Here is a 17,401-nt window from a genome sequence, read left to right as displayed (position 1 = left end):
GTGGTAAAGAATCCACCTGCCAGTGCGGAGATTCAGGAGACTCGGGTTTGATCGCTGCATCAGGAAGGTAGCCTGGAGAAGGAAATGGCAACCCACTCCAGTATTCTTGCCTGGAAAGTCCCATGGGCAGAGGAGTCTGCCGGGCTACGGTCCACAGTGTGGCAAAGGCTCAGACATGACTGAGCACACACAGAGGCTTGTCTTGCAAGAAATATTAAAAGTTGTTAAGAGAGAGGAAAATGAGAGAGATCAGAGCCTCAGGTCTACCTAAACAAAGGAAAAGCATTGGAATGGGGGTTAGTGAAAGTAGACTGAAAAAAACATTTATTTTACTAATTCTTTTTTTAATTGTAAATTTTATTGTATCTTAAATGTCATTTTCCACATGTTCTTTGCTAATATAGAAATATAACTTTTGTGTGTATGTTTATATTCTGCCACCTTGCAGAACGCTGTTATTCTAGAATTTTTTTTTCATAGATTCTTTGGGATTTTCTGTGTAAGCCATCATGTCATCTGCAAATAAGGGACAGTTTTATTTCTTTCTAATCTGTACCTTTTATCACTTTATTTTGCTGGCCAGAAAGTTCAGTATGTTTTGAATAGTAGTGGTGAGGGTGGACATCCTGACATTATTTCTGATCTTAGGGGAAAAGCATTCAGTCTTTCACCATTAAATATATAAGCTATAGGAATTTTGTAGTTGCTCTTTTAGTTTACAAGTTGTTGATTGATATAACAGTGAATAGTTTTTTGAAAGTTGTAATACCGACACTATATTTGACTGCATATGTTTCTGTATGTGTACTTAGGGATAAGTGAAATGAATGACAGCAATGATACAAGGGATGAGAGGAGGAATTAAGATTATTTTGTTGTTATAAGGTACTCACACTATCTGTGACGTGATACAGTATTATTTGAAAGTGGATTTTACTATTTATGTATATTGCAAATTTTAGAGCAACCTGTAAAAGAAGTAAAAATAAAAGTTTAGGGAATTCCATGGTGGTCCAGTGGTCATGACTCTGTGCTTTCACTGCTGATGGCCCAGGTTCAATCCCTGGTTGGGGAACTAAGATCCCACAAACTGCACAGTGTGGCCAAAAAAAAAAGGTATAACTGATAAGCTAAGAAAGGAAAGGAAATGTAATCATATAATATTCTCAGTTAAAACTACAAAAGGCAGAAAAAGATTAGAAGACAAAAATAGGAACAGGTAAGGGCAACACATAGAAAACAGTAACAAATATGTAGAAGATATTAATCCAACTGTATCAATAATCACTTTGAACATTAGTTGTTTAAACGCATCAATTAAAAGAGATTGTCAGGAAAAAAGACTGTCAGGGACTTCCCTGGTGGTTCAGTGGTTAAGAATCCATCCTCCAATGCAGGGCGTGCAGGTTGAATCTCTGGTTGGGGAACTAGGATGCCACATGTGTGTGTGTGTGTTTTCAGTTGTGTCCGATTCTTTATGACCCCATGGACTGTGGCCCACCAGGCTGCTGTGTCCATGGAATTTTCCAGGCAAGAAATACTCGAATGGGTTGTCATTTACTCTTCCAGGGGATCTTCCCAACCTAGGGATTGAACCCATGTCTCTTGCGTCTCCTGCATTGGCAGGCAGATTCTTTACCACTGAGCCACCTGGGAAGCCCAAGATCCCACATGCCACAACTAAGACCTGACACAGCCATAAATAAATATACAATAAAGAAATAAAGGACTATTACCCAAAATACACAAAGAACTCTTTCAACTCAGTAATAAGAAAACCTGTTTAAAAAGTAGGCTAGAGACTTTAACATACTGCCCACCAAAGAAGATATATAGCTAGAAAATAAGCGTATGAAAGATGTCCCACCTCATGTAGTCAGCAAAATTCAAATTAAAACAGCAATGAGATACCACTACACACCTATTAGAATCATCAGAATCTGAGACACTGACACTACCAAATACTGGGAGGATGTGGAGCAAAGGAACTGTCATTCATTTCTGGTGGGAATGCAAGATAATATCTTCCATCAAACTTTGGAAGATAGTTTGGCAGTTTCTTGCAAAACTAAACTTACTATTACCATACCATATCCAGGAGTTGTGCTCCTTAATATATCCCCAAAGGAGCTGAAAATGTATGTTCATATAGAAACCTGTACACACATCTTTATAGCAGCTTAACAGTTGCTAAAATTTGGAAGCAGCCAAGATGTCTTTTGCTTCCCAGGTGGCCCAGTGGTAAAGAATCTGCCTGACAGTGCAGGAGACAAAGAGACACATGTTCAATCCCTATGTTGGGAAGGTCCCCTGGAGTAGGAAATGGCAACCCATTCCAGTATTCTTGCCTGGAAAATTCCACGGACAGAGGAGCATGGCAAGCTGTAGCTCCGGGGGTTGCAGAGTCGGGCATGACTGAGTGACTGAGCACGCACATAGTGTCTTAGTAGGTGAATGGATAAATAAACTGTGGTACTTCCAGACAGTGGAATTTTATTCAGTACTAAAACAGAAATGAGCTATTAAACCCTGCAGATACATGGAGGAATATTAAATGCATGTTACTAAGTGAAAGAAGCCAATGTGAAAAGGCTGTGTACTACATGATTTCAACTATATGGAAAAGCTGATACTATGGAGACCATAAAAAGAGCAGTGGTGGCTAGGGATTAGGGAGGATGGAGGGATGAATAAGAGGAGCACAGAGAATTTTTAGGTCAGTAGGACTACTCTGTATGATACTCTGTTTATGGATATGTGTCCATAAGAATGTTATGTTTATCCTAGCCCATAGAATGTACATCAGTAGTGAACTCTGAGGTAAACTGTGGACTTTGGGTGATGATACGTCAATGTAGGTTCCTCAGTTGGCACAAAGGTACTTCTCTGATGAGGGATGTTGTTGGGGGAGGCTATGCATATTGAGGAGCAGGGAGCATATGGAAAATTCTGCTTTCCACTCAGTTTTGTTGTGAACTTAAAAGTGAAGTCGCTCAGTCGTGTCCGACTCTTTGCAACCCCATGGACTGTAGCCTACCAGACTCCTCCGTCCATGGGATTTTCCAGGCAAGAGTACTGGAGTGGGGTGCCATTGCCTTCTTCAGGAGATCTTCCTGACCCAGGGATTGAACCTGGGTCTCCTGCATTGTAGGCAGACGCTTTACTGTCTGAGCCACCAGGGAAGTTTGTGAACCTAAAACTGCTGGGAAAAAAGTCTGTTTTTAACAAGTGGATGAAGATCTGGATAAATTTTTCTCCAAAGAAGATATGTGAAGGGCTGATAGTCATATGAAAAGGTGCTCAACATCGTTATACGTCAGAGGAATGCAAAATCAAAATCACATTAATCTATCATTTTACACCCAGTGGGATGCTTCTTACCAAAAAGATAATACCAGGTATTGTCAATGATGTGGAGGAATTGGAACTCTTGCACTGCTGGTGGGCATGTGAAATGGTACAACTGCTGTGGAAAACAAGGTGGCAGTTCTTCCAAAGGTTAGGCATTGAGTTACCATATAACCAGACCATTGCAGTACTAGATATATGCTCAGGCGAAATGAGATCATGTCTGTATGAAAACTTGTAAGTGAATGTTCATAACAGCATTATTTATAATAACACAAAGCTGTAAACAATGCAGATGTCCATCAGCTGATGAATGGGCAAAGAAAATATTGTATATCCATAAATATAGTATTATTTGGCAGTAAAAAGGAATGACTATAATACTTGCAGCAACACTGAAAATATGCTAAGTGAAAGAAGCCATTCTCTAAAGACCACATATTGTCAAATCTCATGTATATGAAACATCTAGAATAGGCAAATGTGTAGATAGAGATCTAAATTAAATTAGTGGTTTCTTGGGCTGAGGGATGTTGCAGAGTGATGGCTGACTGGTATATGGTTTAATTTTGAGAGTGGTAAAAACCGTTCTAAATTTAAATAGCAGTGATGGTAGCACAACTCTGCATATACTAAAAACATTGAATAGCACATTTTAAATGGGTGAATTTTATGCTATGTGAATTAGATCTCAGGAAAGCTGTTAACAAAAGCAGTTCAGGTGTGTGGAGGTGTGTGACTGTAGGACAGACTGAATGTGAGTGCTGGAATGCAACAGCAGTGCTTTTATGTGCGTGTGAATTACCCGGGTATCTTATTAAATGCAACTTCTGATCCAGGAGGTCCGGGATGGATTCTGAAGCCTCTCTTTTTAAGTTCTCAGGGTGCTGATGCTTCTGGACTGTGGATCATGCTCAAAGCAGTAGAGGATTTTTTCTTCCCTTCAGTGAGTGGGGTCAGTCTAATGGGCCTTTCTGGATCCAGGAGGATTTGGCTAGCATTTTGCAGGAAGGCAGAATGTGGTTTGGTGGAAGAGAAAGGCTGAAGGGACAAACTAATCAGTCTGTGTAAAGACTCAAGAGACCCCAGAGTATCAGTATTTGTGGGGGACAGAGGCCTGCTTGTGGGATTACACTGGTGGATCCATCTGTGTTTTGCATCTGAGAAAATATATCAGTCAACCGCAGATCATTTTCCATTTTTGTGAAATTTTATCTTGCCCTCTGCCTGACATTTTTGATTTAACTTCTTTCAAATCTGGACTTTGGTAGATTTACATGACTAGAAGCTTTGTGAAATCCTAGGAGAGGAGTGATTGGTTGTCAAAAAGACATTCTGTGTACAAGTCTTAGGAGTGGAGTATGGGCCTATCAATCCTGCCCTGAGAGCTTGCCTAATTAGCTACCTGAGCCTGGACAGGGGACCTGAATGACTTAACTGCTTGGCCCCAGATGAATAAACTCATTAGTGAGGGAGAGAATGCAGATGTATTTCTAGGGTACAGCTTACTTACAGAATAGCTTATAGCTCTCCTTGTTTTTCCACTTGAGCTAGATTACTGGTTTGGATGTAATTTTTAAAATCTTTTTGGTTCAGGATGGAAATATTAAAGCCACATCATTTCTTGACTCTTAGCATTACTCCACTCCAGTACTCATGCTACTCCATGAAAAACTAAATGGCCTTCTGAGCACCAGGTCTAGTCTCAGTGTAAGAGCTTACCCTTCTGAGCCTTCCCTGAGGCTCTGAAAGCATCACTGCCCTGTGCTTCACCAACATTCAGTTCCCTGGCCTCTCCAGGTACTTTGTAAAATACACTCAGGAGATTCAAGTTCGAACCCTAGGTTGGGAAGATTCCCTGGAGGAGAGCATGGCAACCCACTTCTGTGTTCTTGCCTGGAAAATTCCGTGGACAGAGGACTGTGATGGGCTAGTCCATGGGGTTGCAAAGACTTGGACAGGACTTAGCAACTGAGCACCTATGCTCCTAGGAGGAAAGGCAGTGAAATCACTTGCAGTATAATACTAGTATATTCTCACAGCCCCACAATGAAGTCAGAAGACAGTCTCTATTTTCCAATGAGAGAAACTTTAAGGCACAAATAGTAGCACGCTTGAGCACTATCTCACAGAGAGGTGTCCCCATGCCTGGCCCAGTTCTCTGGATCTTCCTTGTTTTCCATTCAACAGACTTGTCTTGCTTTTTTGAACATGTAGTTGTGTTGTGTTTTGTTTTGACATGCAGTTTTTTTAAGCATGATTTTCTGGGTGCCTCCAGAAAATGAATACTTATTTCCCAGATGCTCATTAGGTATTTTTCAAGAGTTTGTTTACATCCTCATTTAAGCATCTCCAGGTAGGATGCTGGTTTGTCAGCATACTTACCTATTACCCTGTTGGAAGGAATTCTGTTCAGTTCCATAAGTACTCATTGAGTGTTTAATATATGCTCAGCTCTGCTATTCTTGAAAGACACAAAAGCAGTGTATTCTCCTTAGCTCTGTGAGATGCTCTAGGATGGGAGCAAGATAAACATAAGCCGGACTTGGACTAGGGTGAAGCATACAAAGTGCAGGGCACAGACTTGAAGGAGGCAGTCACCGTTAAGGTCATGCAAGTGAGGGGTCAGTACCTGAAAGTGTGTGCCTCTGTAAATTTTGGGTCCTCGATGCCTTGCTTATATCACCCTGGCCCTGGCCCTGGATTTAAGCAGCAGTTAAATCACTTGGAAAGCATATCTAAGATAATGTAAGACTGTGGTTCTGAATTGTCTGCTCAGGTACCACCCAGCTGGGCCTTTCCATTTCCTGCATCTACTTGTCCTCTCTTGGAGGGGACCTCTGTCCTTCCAGGAAGATGAAGGACTGAGTCAGTCACTTGAATAAATTCCGTGATACAGTGTAAAGTAGGATAAAGGGGTGGTTGATTTCAATACCTTGGTTGGCTGGGGAAAGCCTTGGGATATTGTTTCTCCCCTCCTCTCTCTCTTCCCTTCCTCTCCTTTCCCTTCTATCCCTCCCCTCTTTCTTTTTCTCCCTTTCCTTCCTTCCCTAGATGGGATATGTAGAAACCAGAAACCCCTCCCTAAGCAATGGTGAATTCCCAGTGCACACACATAAAAGATGCATGGTAAATATGTACCAACTTACTTAGTAGTAGAGTGGTGTTCTGCCCATTTTACTTCAAACATTCCACTTAAGGTACTTTTATGAAGTTATTAGAGGAACACTGGGAAACTGGGTCTTGAACTTCATAAGTACTAAAGGAATATTTGTTGATTGGTTCCTTTGAGTGTTTATGAGGGCTTTTCTTCTCTACATCAAAAAGCATTTTCAGCTCAGTTCAGTGTAAGAATGTATTGAGTGACTTATGTCCTGAGGTTTGGGTATTCTTCCATATGGCTACACTCAAGCTCTGAACTCAAAGAATTTAGTATTATTCTGTTGTTGTTCATTTACTCCGTCGTGTCTGACTCTCTCTGACCCCATGGGCTGCAGCATGCCAGGCTTCCCTGTCCTTCACCATCTCCTGGAGCTTGCTCAAACTCATATCCGTTGAGTCAGTGATGCAGTCCCACCACTGCTCTAATTCTAGAGCAGTGGTTTTTCACCTGGGGGCAATTTTTCATCCCCCAAGGGACATTTGATAATATCTGTAGACTTTTTTGGTTGTTGTATCCGTGAAGATGTTACTCGCATCTAGTGGGTAGAGGCCAGGGATGCTGCTTATACATTATACAATCTACAGAATCCCCCCTTCCCAAACAACCCAGAGAATTAACCAGTCCCAGATTATCACTAGTGTCCAGGTTTAAGAAATCCTGCTATAAAAGGATAAGACTAATAAATAGAACTGGAGCTTTGTGGTTGGAAGGTCATACCACTAGCTGATAGCAGAGCAGGGACTGATGCTTAGTCTAATGAGGCCAATTAGAGTCAAATGGTATTATGTGGCAGAATATTTTATCTAGCTTCATATCCCACAAATCCTGATTCATACTTTTAGCTTTAGCAGATGTGTGATCCCTGTATGTTGGGCAGGAACAGTTCTAAGACAGTAATGGATGTTTATGGTGGTGTCTTTCTACAGGTGGATATGTCAGAACTCTCTCCAGAGGAGCAATGGAAGTAAGTGTGACAGAATGGGCCCCTCATGGTGGGAACCATAGATTAATCCTACTGATAGAGTTGTACACCTACCCTCTTTGCTTCCTTGTCTATGGGAGACAGTGACCTGTGACGAGGAGGACAGGTCATTTGAGATCTTTCCCAGTATTTGAGTCACTCCTGGGTAGCTCACTCAATCCTTGGGAGTAAATAGATAATTGTACCAAACCATCCATCTGGGTTTGAATACTACTTCTGCGATTTCCTAATGATGTGATCTTGGGCAAGTTTACTTCATACTACCTTGGTTTTTCCCATTTGTAAAATGAGGAAAACTACAGTACCCATAATAGAGTTGAAGATTAATAATTGTGAAATTCTTAGAACAGTGCCTGGCATGTGGTAAGCTTCCAGTAAGTGTTACCTGTTTTGAGGATGGTTATCATCAGCATTATCTGGGAACCAGGGCAGAGAGCTCTGTTTGAGAAAATGGGAGGTGTATTTTCTGATCTCACATCTGCTGCTAACTTGCTTTGTAACCAGAGTGAGTCAACAAATATCTTATCATTATTTCTCCTCAGTAAATGAGTTTCAACTTCACAAGGTAGCTGACCAATGAGCTGAAATCAACCCAGTGAAGTTTTAATAGTGAGAAAAAAGCACTTCATTTAGAGGAAAACTATTGATGATAAAAATATAGAATGGCAAAGATAGTGACTCATATGACAAGATTTTAGGTGACTTTAAGTGTAATATGCACCAGTTGTATACCTGAGCTACCAAAATATTCCACATTTTGGAAGGTGTTCATTGAAAGTATGCTATCTGCCTTAAGGGAAGTAACAGTACTACTGTGTTCTGTTTTGCTGAGTCCACACTGACTGTATTGTAAATACTGCATATTAAAAGATCTTTAGCTAAATACATCTAGAAGGCATTCAGAATTAATGGTCTTCACATTATGTTATATGCATCATGTTTAAAAGATCTAGAACTGTTAGCCTAAAAGGGTCCAGGAAAATGGTGGTAGGAACAGGATTTTTTTTTTTAAGGAATTAAAAAAAAATTATATTTATTTTTGGTTGTGCTGGGTCTTTGTTGCAGCAAGCAGGGGCTACTCTCTAGTTGTGGTGGGTGGGCTTCTCATTGCAGTGGCTTCCCTTGTTGGAAGCATGGCTCTCGGCCATGGACTTCAGTAGTTGCCGCTCCAGGACTCTAGAGTGCAGGCTTAGTAGTTGTGGTGGACAGGCTTAGTTGCTTCGTGGCATCCGGGATCTTCCCGGATCAGAGATTGAAACTGTGTCTCCTGCATTGGCAGGTAAATTCTTTACCACTGAGCCACCGGGGAAGCCTAGTTTTGTTTTGTTTTTAAGTATTATGATAAATATTTGAAGGGGCAGCATTGTGAAAGAGAGAGTGGATATGTTCCAGAGCATAGGATTAGGTCTGAAGGATTGATGCTGTAGTAAGATAGATTTTATCTCATTATCAGAAACATCATTAAAATAATCGTGGTTTATTGGGACATCCCTGGTAGTCCATTGACTAAGGCTCTATGCTCCCAATGTAGGGGACCCGGGTTCAGTCCCTGATCAGGGAACTAGTTCCCACATGCCACAACTAAGATCTGGGGCAGGTAAATAAATACTAAAAAAAAAAAAAAAAGAATCATGGTATATTGAGATACTGAGCTTCCTGCTTCTTAAAGCATTAGAATTGTATTCCTTCATAGGCACATATGAGTACTAAAAATGTGTCAGACACTTCTGGTTCTAAATAGGTTACTTTAAGAGGCATATATTCTCAGCCAATGGAGGTATTCAAACACAGGATTGCAAACTTGAGCTAGATGACTTCTATTTTTTTTCAATCCTTTCTTTGATTTCTTGTACACGATCAGTTATATACTGTCTGAGAACAGGAAATTTATCTTTTATTGTCTTTATAACTCCCCACAGTCCTTAGGTTTTTAAATATCCATTGCCCTTTTAGTTTGGGCAACAAATAAACAATCCTATGAGGGAGGCAGAAAAGGTATGGACTCCTTTTGATAGATGAAGAAATTGTGGTGAAGAGATGTACATTTTCTTGGCTAAGACCACATAGGTGTTTCTGAACCTGTTTCTGACTCCTCCCCGTATTAATATATTTTGTCAGATTCTCCCACCTAGGATAAAAATTTATGTAAGATGAACCCTTAAGTACTGTGGCTGCCTGGCTGGCTGACATTTGGCTGCCTACTAAATTTTCCAACTTAACATTTTATTATATTATGAAAAATCTCAGATACAGAAAAGTTGAAAGAATTGTACACTGAACACCCTTGTACCTACCACCTAGAATCTACAACTAACTTTTTGCTATATTTCTTTATGGTTTATCTGTCTATAATGCATCCCACTGGTTCTTCTCGTTTAGTCTCTCATTGCCCTTGGGGATTCCATGAAGATACATACCATTTATGTTGTCCTTTCCCTTTGTCCCTGCTGGAGATAGAGATGGCAACCCACTCCAGTGTCCTTGCCAGGAGAATCCTATGGACAGAGAAGCCTGGCAGGCTACAGTCCATGGGATTGCAAAGAGCTGGACACAACAGAGCGACTAAACCCCCACCGTCACCACCACGGAGAACTTGCACCAAAACTTCTGACCATAGGTTATATTTGTATTCAGTTTTCTAATTCCTTAATTCCTCTCCCTTAGCTGACTCTGACACATAATGGTAGGATTGACTTTGCTGTTCTCAGAGGAAGCTCTTTGCCTGTATTGGCCAAGGGAATCACTTTCTGCCAGTCCTTAAGATAAGAGAATGCCAGCCTTGGATTAAATAAGAGTTTCTAGATTTCTCTCCTGAGCCTTTGAAGAGACTATTTACCTCTGGATACTGATAGTGAAGTCACTGTTGGAGTAGTATAAAGCTGAAGCAGTTCACATTTTTCAGGCTTTAGTCTTAAGGATCTCTGATCCTGACAGAGAGGGTAGGACAAATAAAGCAAGACTTTAAAACTGAAATTAGCACACATTTGCAATATTATTCCTTTATTGGTGTCATAAATATCATTGAATAAGAGTATGAGCTTTTATGGCTGTGACCTTCTCTCTGGGTTACTTTTCTCCTTCCAGTGACAGGTTGAAATAGGACCAAAATGGAAAGGAATCCACTGTTTCTACCATTGGGGGAAGGGAGCAGGCCACCAACCTTTAACCCCATACCTAACCTTGGTGACTGGAGCCCCTAGAACCCCTGTTCTATCTCAGAATTCCTGTCTTCTAAGGCGTGTGTCTTTCTAGCCCCTAATTTGTGTAGTTTAAGAGTATGTTCTGGACATCCTTCATGGTCCAGTGGTTAAGAATCTGCCTGCCAATGCAGGAGACACAGGTTTGATCCCTGGTCTGAGAAGATTCCACATACCTCGGAATAACTAAGCCTGTGTGCCACAGCTGCTGAAGCCTGCACACTGCAACTGGAGAGTAGCCCCCACTCACCGCAACTAAGGAAAGCCCACATGCAGCAACAAAGCCCATGTGCAGCCAAAAATAAAAATGTTTATTATTTTTTAAAACAGTGTATTCTGAGCTATAGACCAGTGGGTATCCCTGGAAAGCACTGACCCTTTATCACCACACCATCCCTGACCTAGCTCACTGCATCTGTTTGGCTTTCAGGATCGAGCACGCACGCATGCATGCCAAGCATCGAGGCCACGAAGCCATGCATGCTGAAATGGTCCTCATCCTTATTGCTACCTTGGTGGTGGCCCAGCTGCTCCTGGTGCAGTGGAAACAGAGACATCCCCGCTCCTACAATGTAAGCCACTTTGCTCATTTCTTTGCTTGCCAGTCATCAAGAGACTCTTCTTAAGTATTCTAGAGTCCAGCCTAACCCAGGCCTCATATAGGCAAGGAATCAATAATAATAATAAACTGTGAATAGTGTGTGGTGAATGTGCCTTTAAAGGACAAGTGATTCAGATGGTGAAAACTGGGCTAGCACCTGAACCTACTTTCATGGCCAGAAAAGGTAGGTCCTTTTAATATTGTGGGATAAATTCATGAAGGAACTGTTCGTCAGGAGCTATTCAAATAGATTAGAAAGAGCAGGCCTCCAGTGAATCTTTAGATTAATATTTTAAAAAGGCAATGACAGTGGGGAGGCAATGTAGCAGGTGATGAGAAGGCAGGGTCAGAGTTAGAGAGACCTATAAAGTACTAATAGAGGAAATGAGGAACAAAAACATACAAAACATATAGCTAAATGGCAGAAATAAATCCTTGCTTATTAGTAATTACTTTAAATGTAAGTGAATTAAATTCTCCTTTAAAAAGGCTGATTGTCAGATTGATTTAAGAAAACACATTATCCATCCATATACTGTCTGCAAGATACTCTAGATACAAAGAAACGAGATAAAAGTAAAAGGATGGAAAAAGATATTTCATGCAAATGATAACTGAGAAAGAGCTGGTGGCTCTTGAATATCAGACAATAGACTTTTAAATCAAAAAAGGTACATGAGATAAAGAAGGACGTTGTTGTTCAGTCACTAAATCATATTCAACTCTGCGATTCTGTGGACTGCAGCATGTACCAGGCTTCCCTGTCCTTCACTTTCTCCTGGAGTTTGCTCAGATTCATGTCCATTGAGTTGGTGATGCTATCTAACAATTTTATCCTCTGCCACCCCCTTCTTTTGCCTTCAGTCTTTCCCAGCATCAGGGTCTTTTCCAGTGAGTCAGCTCTTTGCATCAGGTGGCCAAAGTATTGGAGCTTCAGTTTCAGCATCAGTCCTTCCAATAAGTATTAAGGGTTAATTTCCTTTAGGATTGACTGGTTTGATCTCCTTGCTGTACAAGGGACTCTCAAGAGTCTTCTCCAGAACCACAATTCAAAGACATCAATTCTTTGGCACTCAGTTGTCTTTATGGTCCAACTCTCATGTCCATGCATGACTACTGGAAAAACTATAGCTTTGACTATACAGACCTTTGTTGGCAAAGCGATGTCTCTGCTTTTTAACACACTGTCTAGGTTTGTCATAGCTTTCTTTCCAAGGAGCAAGCATCTTTTAATTTCATGGCTGTAGTCACCATCCACAGTGATCTTGGAGCCCAAGAAAATAAAATCTGTTGCTCCTTCCACTTTTTCCCCATCTATTTGCTGTGATTACATATTGATAAAAGGTTCACTGCAGCCAGAAGATACAACAATTATAAACATATATGTAGCCTAACAAAGGAGTCCCCAGATCAGTGAAGCAAGAATTAACAGAATTGAAGGGAGAAACAGATGATTCTATAGTAATAGTTGTAGAGCTCATTACCCCATTTCCCATAATGGATAGAATAACCAGATAGAAGACTAACAGATAACAGAGGACTTGAACAACATTATAAACCAATTAGACCTAATAGACATACACAGCACACTGTACCCAACAACAGCAGGATACATGTTCTTCCTAAGTGCACATAGCCCATTCTCCAGGATAGACCATATGTTAGGCCACAGAGTAAACCTCAGTAAATTAAAAAACATTGAAATCACAAATGCAACTACTCTGGATGAGGACATGGCAGGTAGTATACTGAATTCTTTTATAACTATTATCATAGAAGTATGTAACCTTTTCAAGTATAACAACCGTTCTTTAACAAACTTGGCAAGCATCCACATGATGATAATTATACTTTGAAAGAATATGTAAACACATACAGTAGTAATCAGTTCAGTTCAGTTACTCAGTTGTGTCCAACTCTTTGCAACCCCATGGACTGCAGCACGCCAGGCCTCCCTGTCCTTCACCAACTCCCAGAGTTTACTCAAACGCATGTCCATTGAGTCGGTGATGTCATTCAGCCATCTCATCTTCTGTCGTCCCCTTCTCCCATTCCACTGTTTCTCCAACTATTTGCCATGAAGAGATGGGGCCAGATACCATGATCTTTGTTTTCTGAATGTTGAGCTTTAAGCCAACTTTTTCACTCTCCTCTTTCACTTTCATCAAGAGGCTCTTAAGTTCTTCACTTTCTGCTGTTAAGGGTGGTATCATCTGCATAACTAAGGTTATTGATATTTCTCCTGGCAATCTTGATTCCAGCTTGTGCTTCCTCCAGCCCAGCATTTCTCATGATGTACTCTGCATCTAAGTTAAATAAGCAGGGTGATGATATACAGCCTTGACGTACTTCTTTCCCTATTTGGAACCAGTCTGTTGTTCCATGTCTGTTCTAACTGTTGCTTCCTGACCTGCGTACAGATTTCTTAAGAGGCAGATCAGGTGGTCTGGTATTCCCATCTCTTTCAGGTAATAGCAATTACTAATTCAGTAAATGTCAGTAATAGCTAACATTTATTGAATTCTTACTATGCCAGCCACTGTTCTAAGCATTTAACATATATACCCCATTTAATCCTCAGAATAATCCAATGAATACTGTTGCCTCCAATTACAGATGAGGAACTGAGACAGAATGGCTAAGTAACCTGCTCCAGTGGTAAAACCATTATTTGAACCCAGACAGTTTTACTCCAGAGCTTTTAGTCTTAAACCCTAAATAATTCTTTTTCTCTAGTATGTGCTTTTTCAGACCTCTTATAATATGGCCAGAGATGCCCAGGGGTCTGTAGCCCACAGGATGGGAACTGCTAAACTATCTCATTTAACCCTCCTAATAGCCCTTGAGGTAAATACTGTGAACAAACTGAGGCCCAGAGAGTTCAGGCATGAAGGAGAAACTAATCGATGGAGACGTGATTTGAATCCAGATCTTCTGTTTCATGTTTCACAATTTTGACTGTGCTTCTGGAAAGGATTTTCTATCAGGGGAACCAAAGGATAATCTAAAGCATAGGAGGAAGAGAGACTAATTTTGCCTTTGAGCTGGCACATGTTCCAGACATTACTGGCACATAGCCACCTCAAGTATTGTCATGTACCTCAAGTAGAGACATCTGTATCTTCAGGTCATAGTGCATGGAATGACCGCGTGACACCAAGGCTTTTTGAACTAGGCACCATCCAACAGACTGAGCCATCTGGGTGGAGCTTGATGTCTAGACCCTGTTGGGCTTCACCCTACCATGTGAAATAAGTCACTTGTTTCTCCTTGTGTGCTTACAATACCTATTCTATAAAATAGGGATTATCAGGGTAGTTTAATTGAACCTAGAAACTAAGAAAAATCTTAAGTCAAATGTCGAGTGAACCCACTTTGCATTTCTGTGCTTGTATTTAGAAATGATTATATAATGTTAGCTTATCTGCAGAGATTTTTGAAAATCTCTGAAAAATTGAAGATGCATATATATACTGGAGTGTCTTTGCGTATGTATTTTTTTTTTTAAAGCAATGACATCCTTACTTAAAACAGTATCTTAAGAAAAAACCTGATGTAGAAAATGAGAGGATGCTGTGCTTGGGCTGGTAACCCTGACCCCTCTGCTTTCTCAAGAACATATATAGGACTCATCAGAGTGTTAGAAAACCACTAATGTGCCATTCAGTAGTTAATCCTTAATAGGAATGTGATTGTAAATTAATGAGGCCAGTTGTATAAGGAAATGCACAGTCATCTCATTACTTAGTGCCATGCCCTGTAAACATTATGCTGAACTGTGTTGGTGAGAGGACACGCTAGCATTATAGCATATCTTGTACTAAGAAACTTAAACTCATATCTTTAGAAAATTGGAAGAGGAAATCTGTATGTCCTGCTTTATGCTTCTCTTATTCAGTAATTATCTATATTGGTTTTGTTAAAACTTTGATTAACTTGGATACAGTGAATATTTTTGCTGCTTTAAAATACTAACTTTGGAAGAAGAAAAATTCCAAGATGTATGTACACAATGGCATCTCCTGTCCTTTTTCAAGCTTATCAGAAGTTGGAGCTGTTTGCCATGCAACAGTAAATACTCTAAGTCAGACTGTCTGACTTGATTAGTCAACGCTTCTGCTTCCTGGCTATCTGACTTTGTACTTCTCTGAGACTCAGTTCTTCTTGTCTCTAAATTGAGGTCATAATGTCTATCTCATGTGTTGTGGAGATTATATAAGATCACATGGCAAAGTATTTTGTAAACTCCAAAGCTAATGTTAGGGACTTTTTTGCTCCTATTCTTAAGAGAAAAAAAGCTCAAGACATAATATCTTCAGGTACTATTTTATGTGGAAATGGAATATAATTTTATTTTTGTTAAAGACAATTTCACATAACAGAATTCGCTATTTTACCTGTTTTAAAGTGTATAATTCAGTGTCCTTTAGCACATCCACATTGTTGTGCAGCCACTGTCACTATTTAGTTCTAGAACATTTTTGTTAACCCGAAAAGAAGCTCCATACCCATTAAGCAATCACTTCCCATTTCCCCCCTCCCAGCACACCCTGGCAACCACTAAGCTGCTTTCTATATATTTGCCTATTCTAGATATAAATAGAATCGTACAATATGTGGCGTTTTGTGCCTGACTTCTTTCACTTAACAGTGTTTGCAAAGTTCACTCACACTGCAGTATCTACCAGTACTTTGTTCCTTCTGCTGCTGCTAAGTCGCTTCAGTCGTGTCCGACTCTGTGCGACCCCAGAGACAGCAGCCCACCAGGCTCCCCCGTCCTTGGGATTCTCCAGGCAAGAACACTGGAACGGGTTGCCATTTCCTTCTCCAATGCATGAAAGTGAAAAGTGAAGGTGAAGTCGCTCAGTTGTGTCTGACTCTTAGTAACCCCATGGACTGCAGCCCACCAGGCTCCTCCATATAATATTCTATTCTGTGGATATACTGCATTTTGTTTATCCATTCATTAGTTGGTGGACACTTGAGTTGTTTACACCTTTGGGCTGTTTTGAACAGTGTGGCTCTGAACATTCACTGTAAGTTTTTATTTGAACACCTATTTTCAGTTCTTGGATATATCCTAGAGTGGAATTGCTGAGTCATATGTAACTTTATATTTAACTTTTTGAGGAACTGCCAAATGGTTTTCTACAGCAGCTATGCCATTTTACATTCTAACTCACATTATATTGGGTTCCAGTTTTTCCACGTTCTCACCAATACTTATTTTCCAATTTCTTTTTTGTTTTTTGTATTATAGCCACATTATTTTGCATAAAAGTGGGATTTCATTGTGCTTTGATTTGTATTTCCCTAATGGTGTTTATTTTTGGGGGGCTCCAAAAATCACTGTAGATGGTGATTGCAGCCATGAAATTAAAAGACGCTTACTCCTTGGAAGAAAAGTTATGACCAACCTAGATAGCATATTGAAAAGCAGAGACATTACTTTGCCAACAAAGGTCCGTCTAGTCAAGGCTATGGTTTTCCAGTAGTTATATATGGATGTGAGAGTTGAACTGTGAAGAAAACTGAGTGCTGAAGAATTGATGCTTTTGAACTGTGGTGCTGGAGAAGTATCTTGAGAGTCCCTTGGATTGCAAGGAGATCCAACCAGTCCATTCTAAAGGAGATCAGCCCTGGGTGTTCTTTGGAAGGACTGATGCTAAAGCTGAAACGCCAATACTTTGGCCACCTCATGCGAAGAGTTGACTCATTGGAAAAGACTCTGATGCTGGGAGGGATTGGGGGCAGGAGGAGAAGGGGACGACAGAGGATGAGATGGCTGGATGGCATCACTGACTCAATGGATGTGAGTTTGAGTGAACTCCGGGAGTTGGTGATGGACGGGGAGGCCTGGCGTGCTGCGATTCATGGGGTCTCAAAGAATCGGACACGACTGAGCAACTGAACTGAACTGAATGGTGTTGAGCACCTTTTGATGTTTTTATTGACTGGCTGTATATCTTTCTTGGAGAAACATCTCTTCAAGTTCTTTGCCCATTTTTTAATTGGATTTTTGTCCTTTTTTTTTTTGACTGCACCATGTGGCTTACAGGATGTTAGTTCCCTGACTAACTGAGGCCATGGCAGTGAAAGCCAAGTTCTAA

General features: G+C 40.5%; 1 protein-coding gene across 4 annotated transcripts in view; it reads left to right on the top strand.

Moving 5' to 3' along the window:
- The window catches only part of RNF121 (ring finger protein 121), a 79,712-nt gene that overhangs the window by 26,114 nt on the left and 36,197 nt on the right, over positions 1 to 17,401 (top strand). For 2 of the 4 annotated variants that reach the window (XM_006064731.4, XM_006064732.4), the window contains 2 exons: positions 7,438 to 7,475; positions 11,121 to 11,262. In XM_006064731.4, the coding sequence (XP_006064793.1) occupies positions 7,438 to 7,475; positions 11,121 to 11,262 (180 nt within the window). Of the gene's footprint in view, positions 1 to 4,243; positions 4,295 to 7,437; positions 7,476 to 11,120; positions 11,263 to 17,401 lie in introns of those variants that run through there. The other 2 variants (XM_025266468.3, XM_006064733.4) reach the window with 2 other exon arrangements.

This window comes from Bubalus bubalis, chromosome 16, assembly GCF_019923935.1.
Source record: "Bubalus bubalis isolate 160015118507 breed Murrah chromosome 16, NDDB_SH_1, whole genome shotgun sequence".
Lineage (NCBI taxonomy): Eukaryota > Metazoa > Chordata > Mammalia > Artiodactyla > Bovidae > Bubalus > Bubalus bubalis.
The sequence above is the reverse complement of the archived record's forward strand: the minus strand, read 5'-3'. Positions and strand labels throughout refer to the sequence as shown.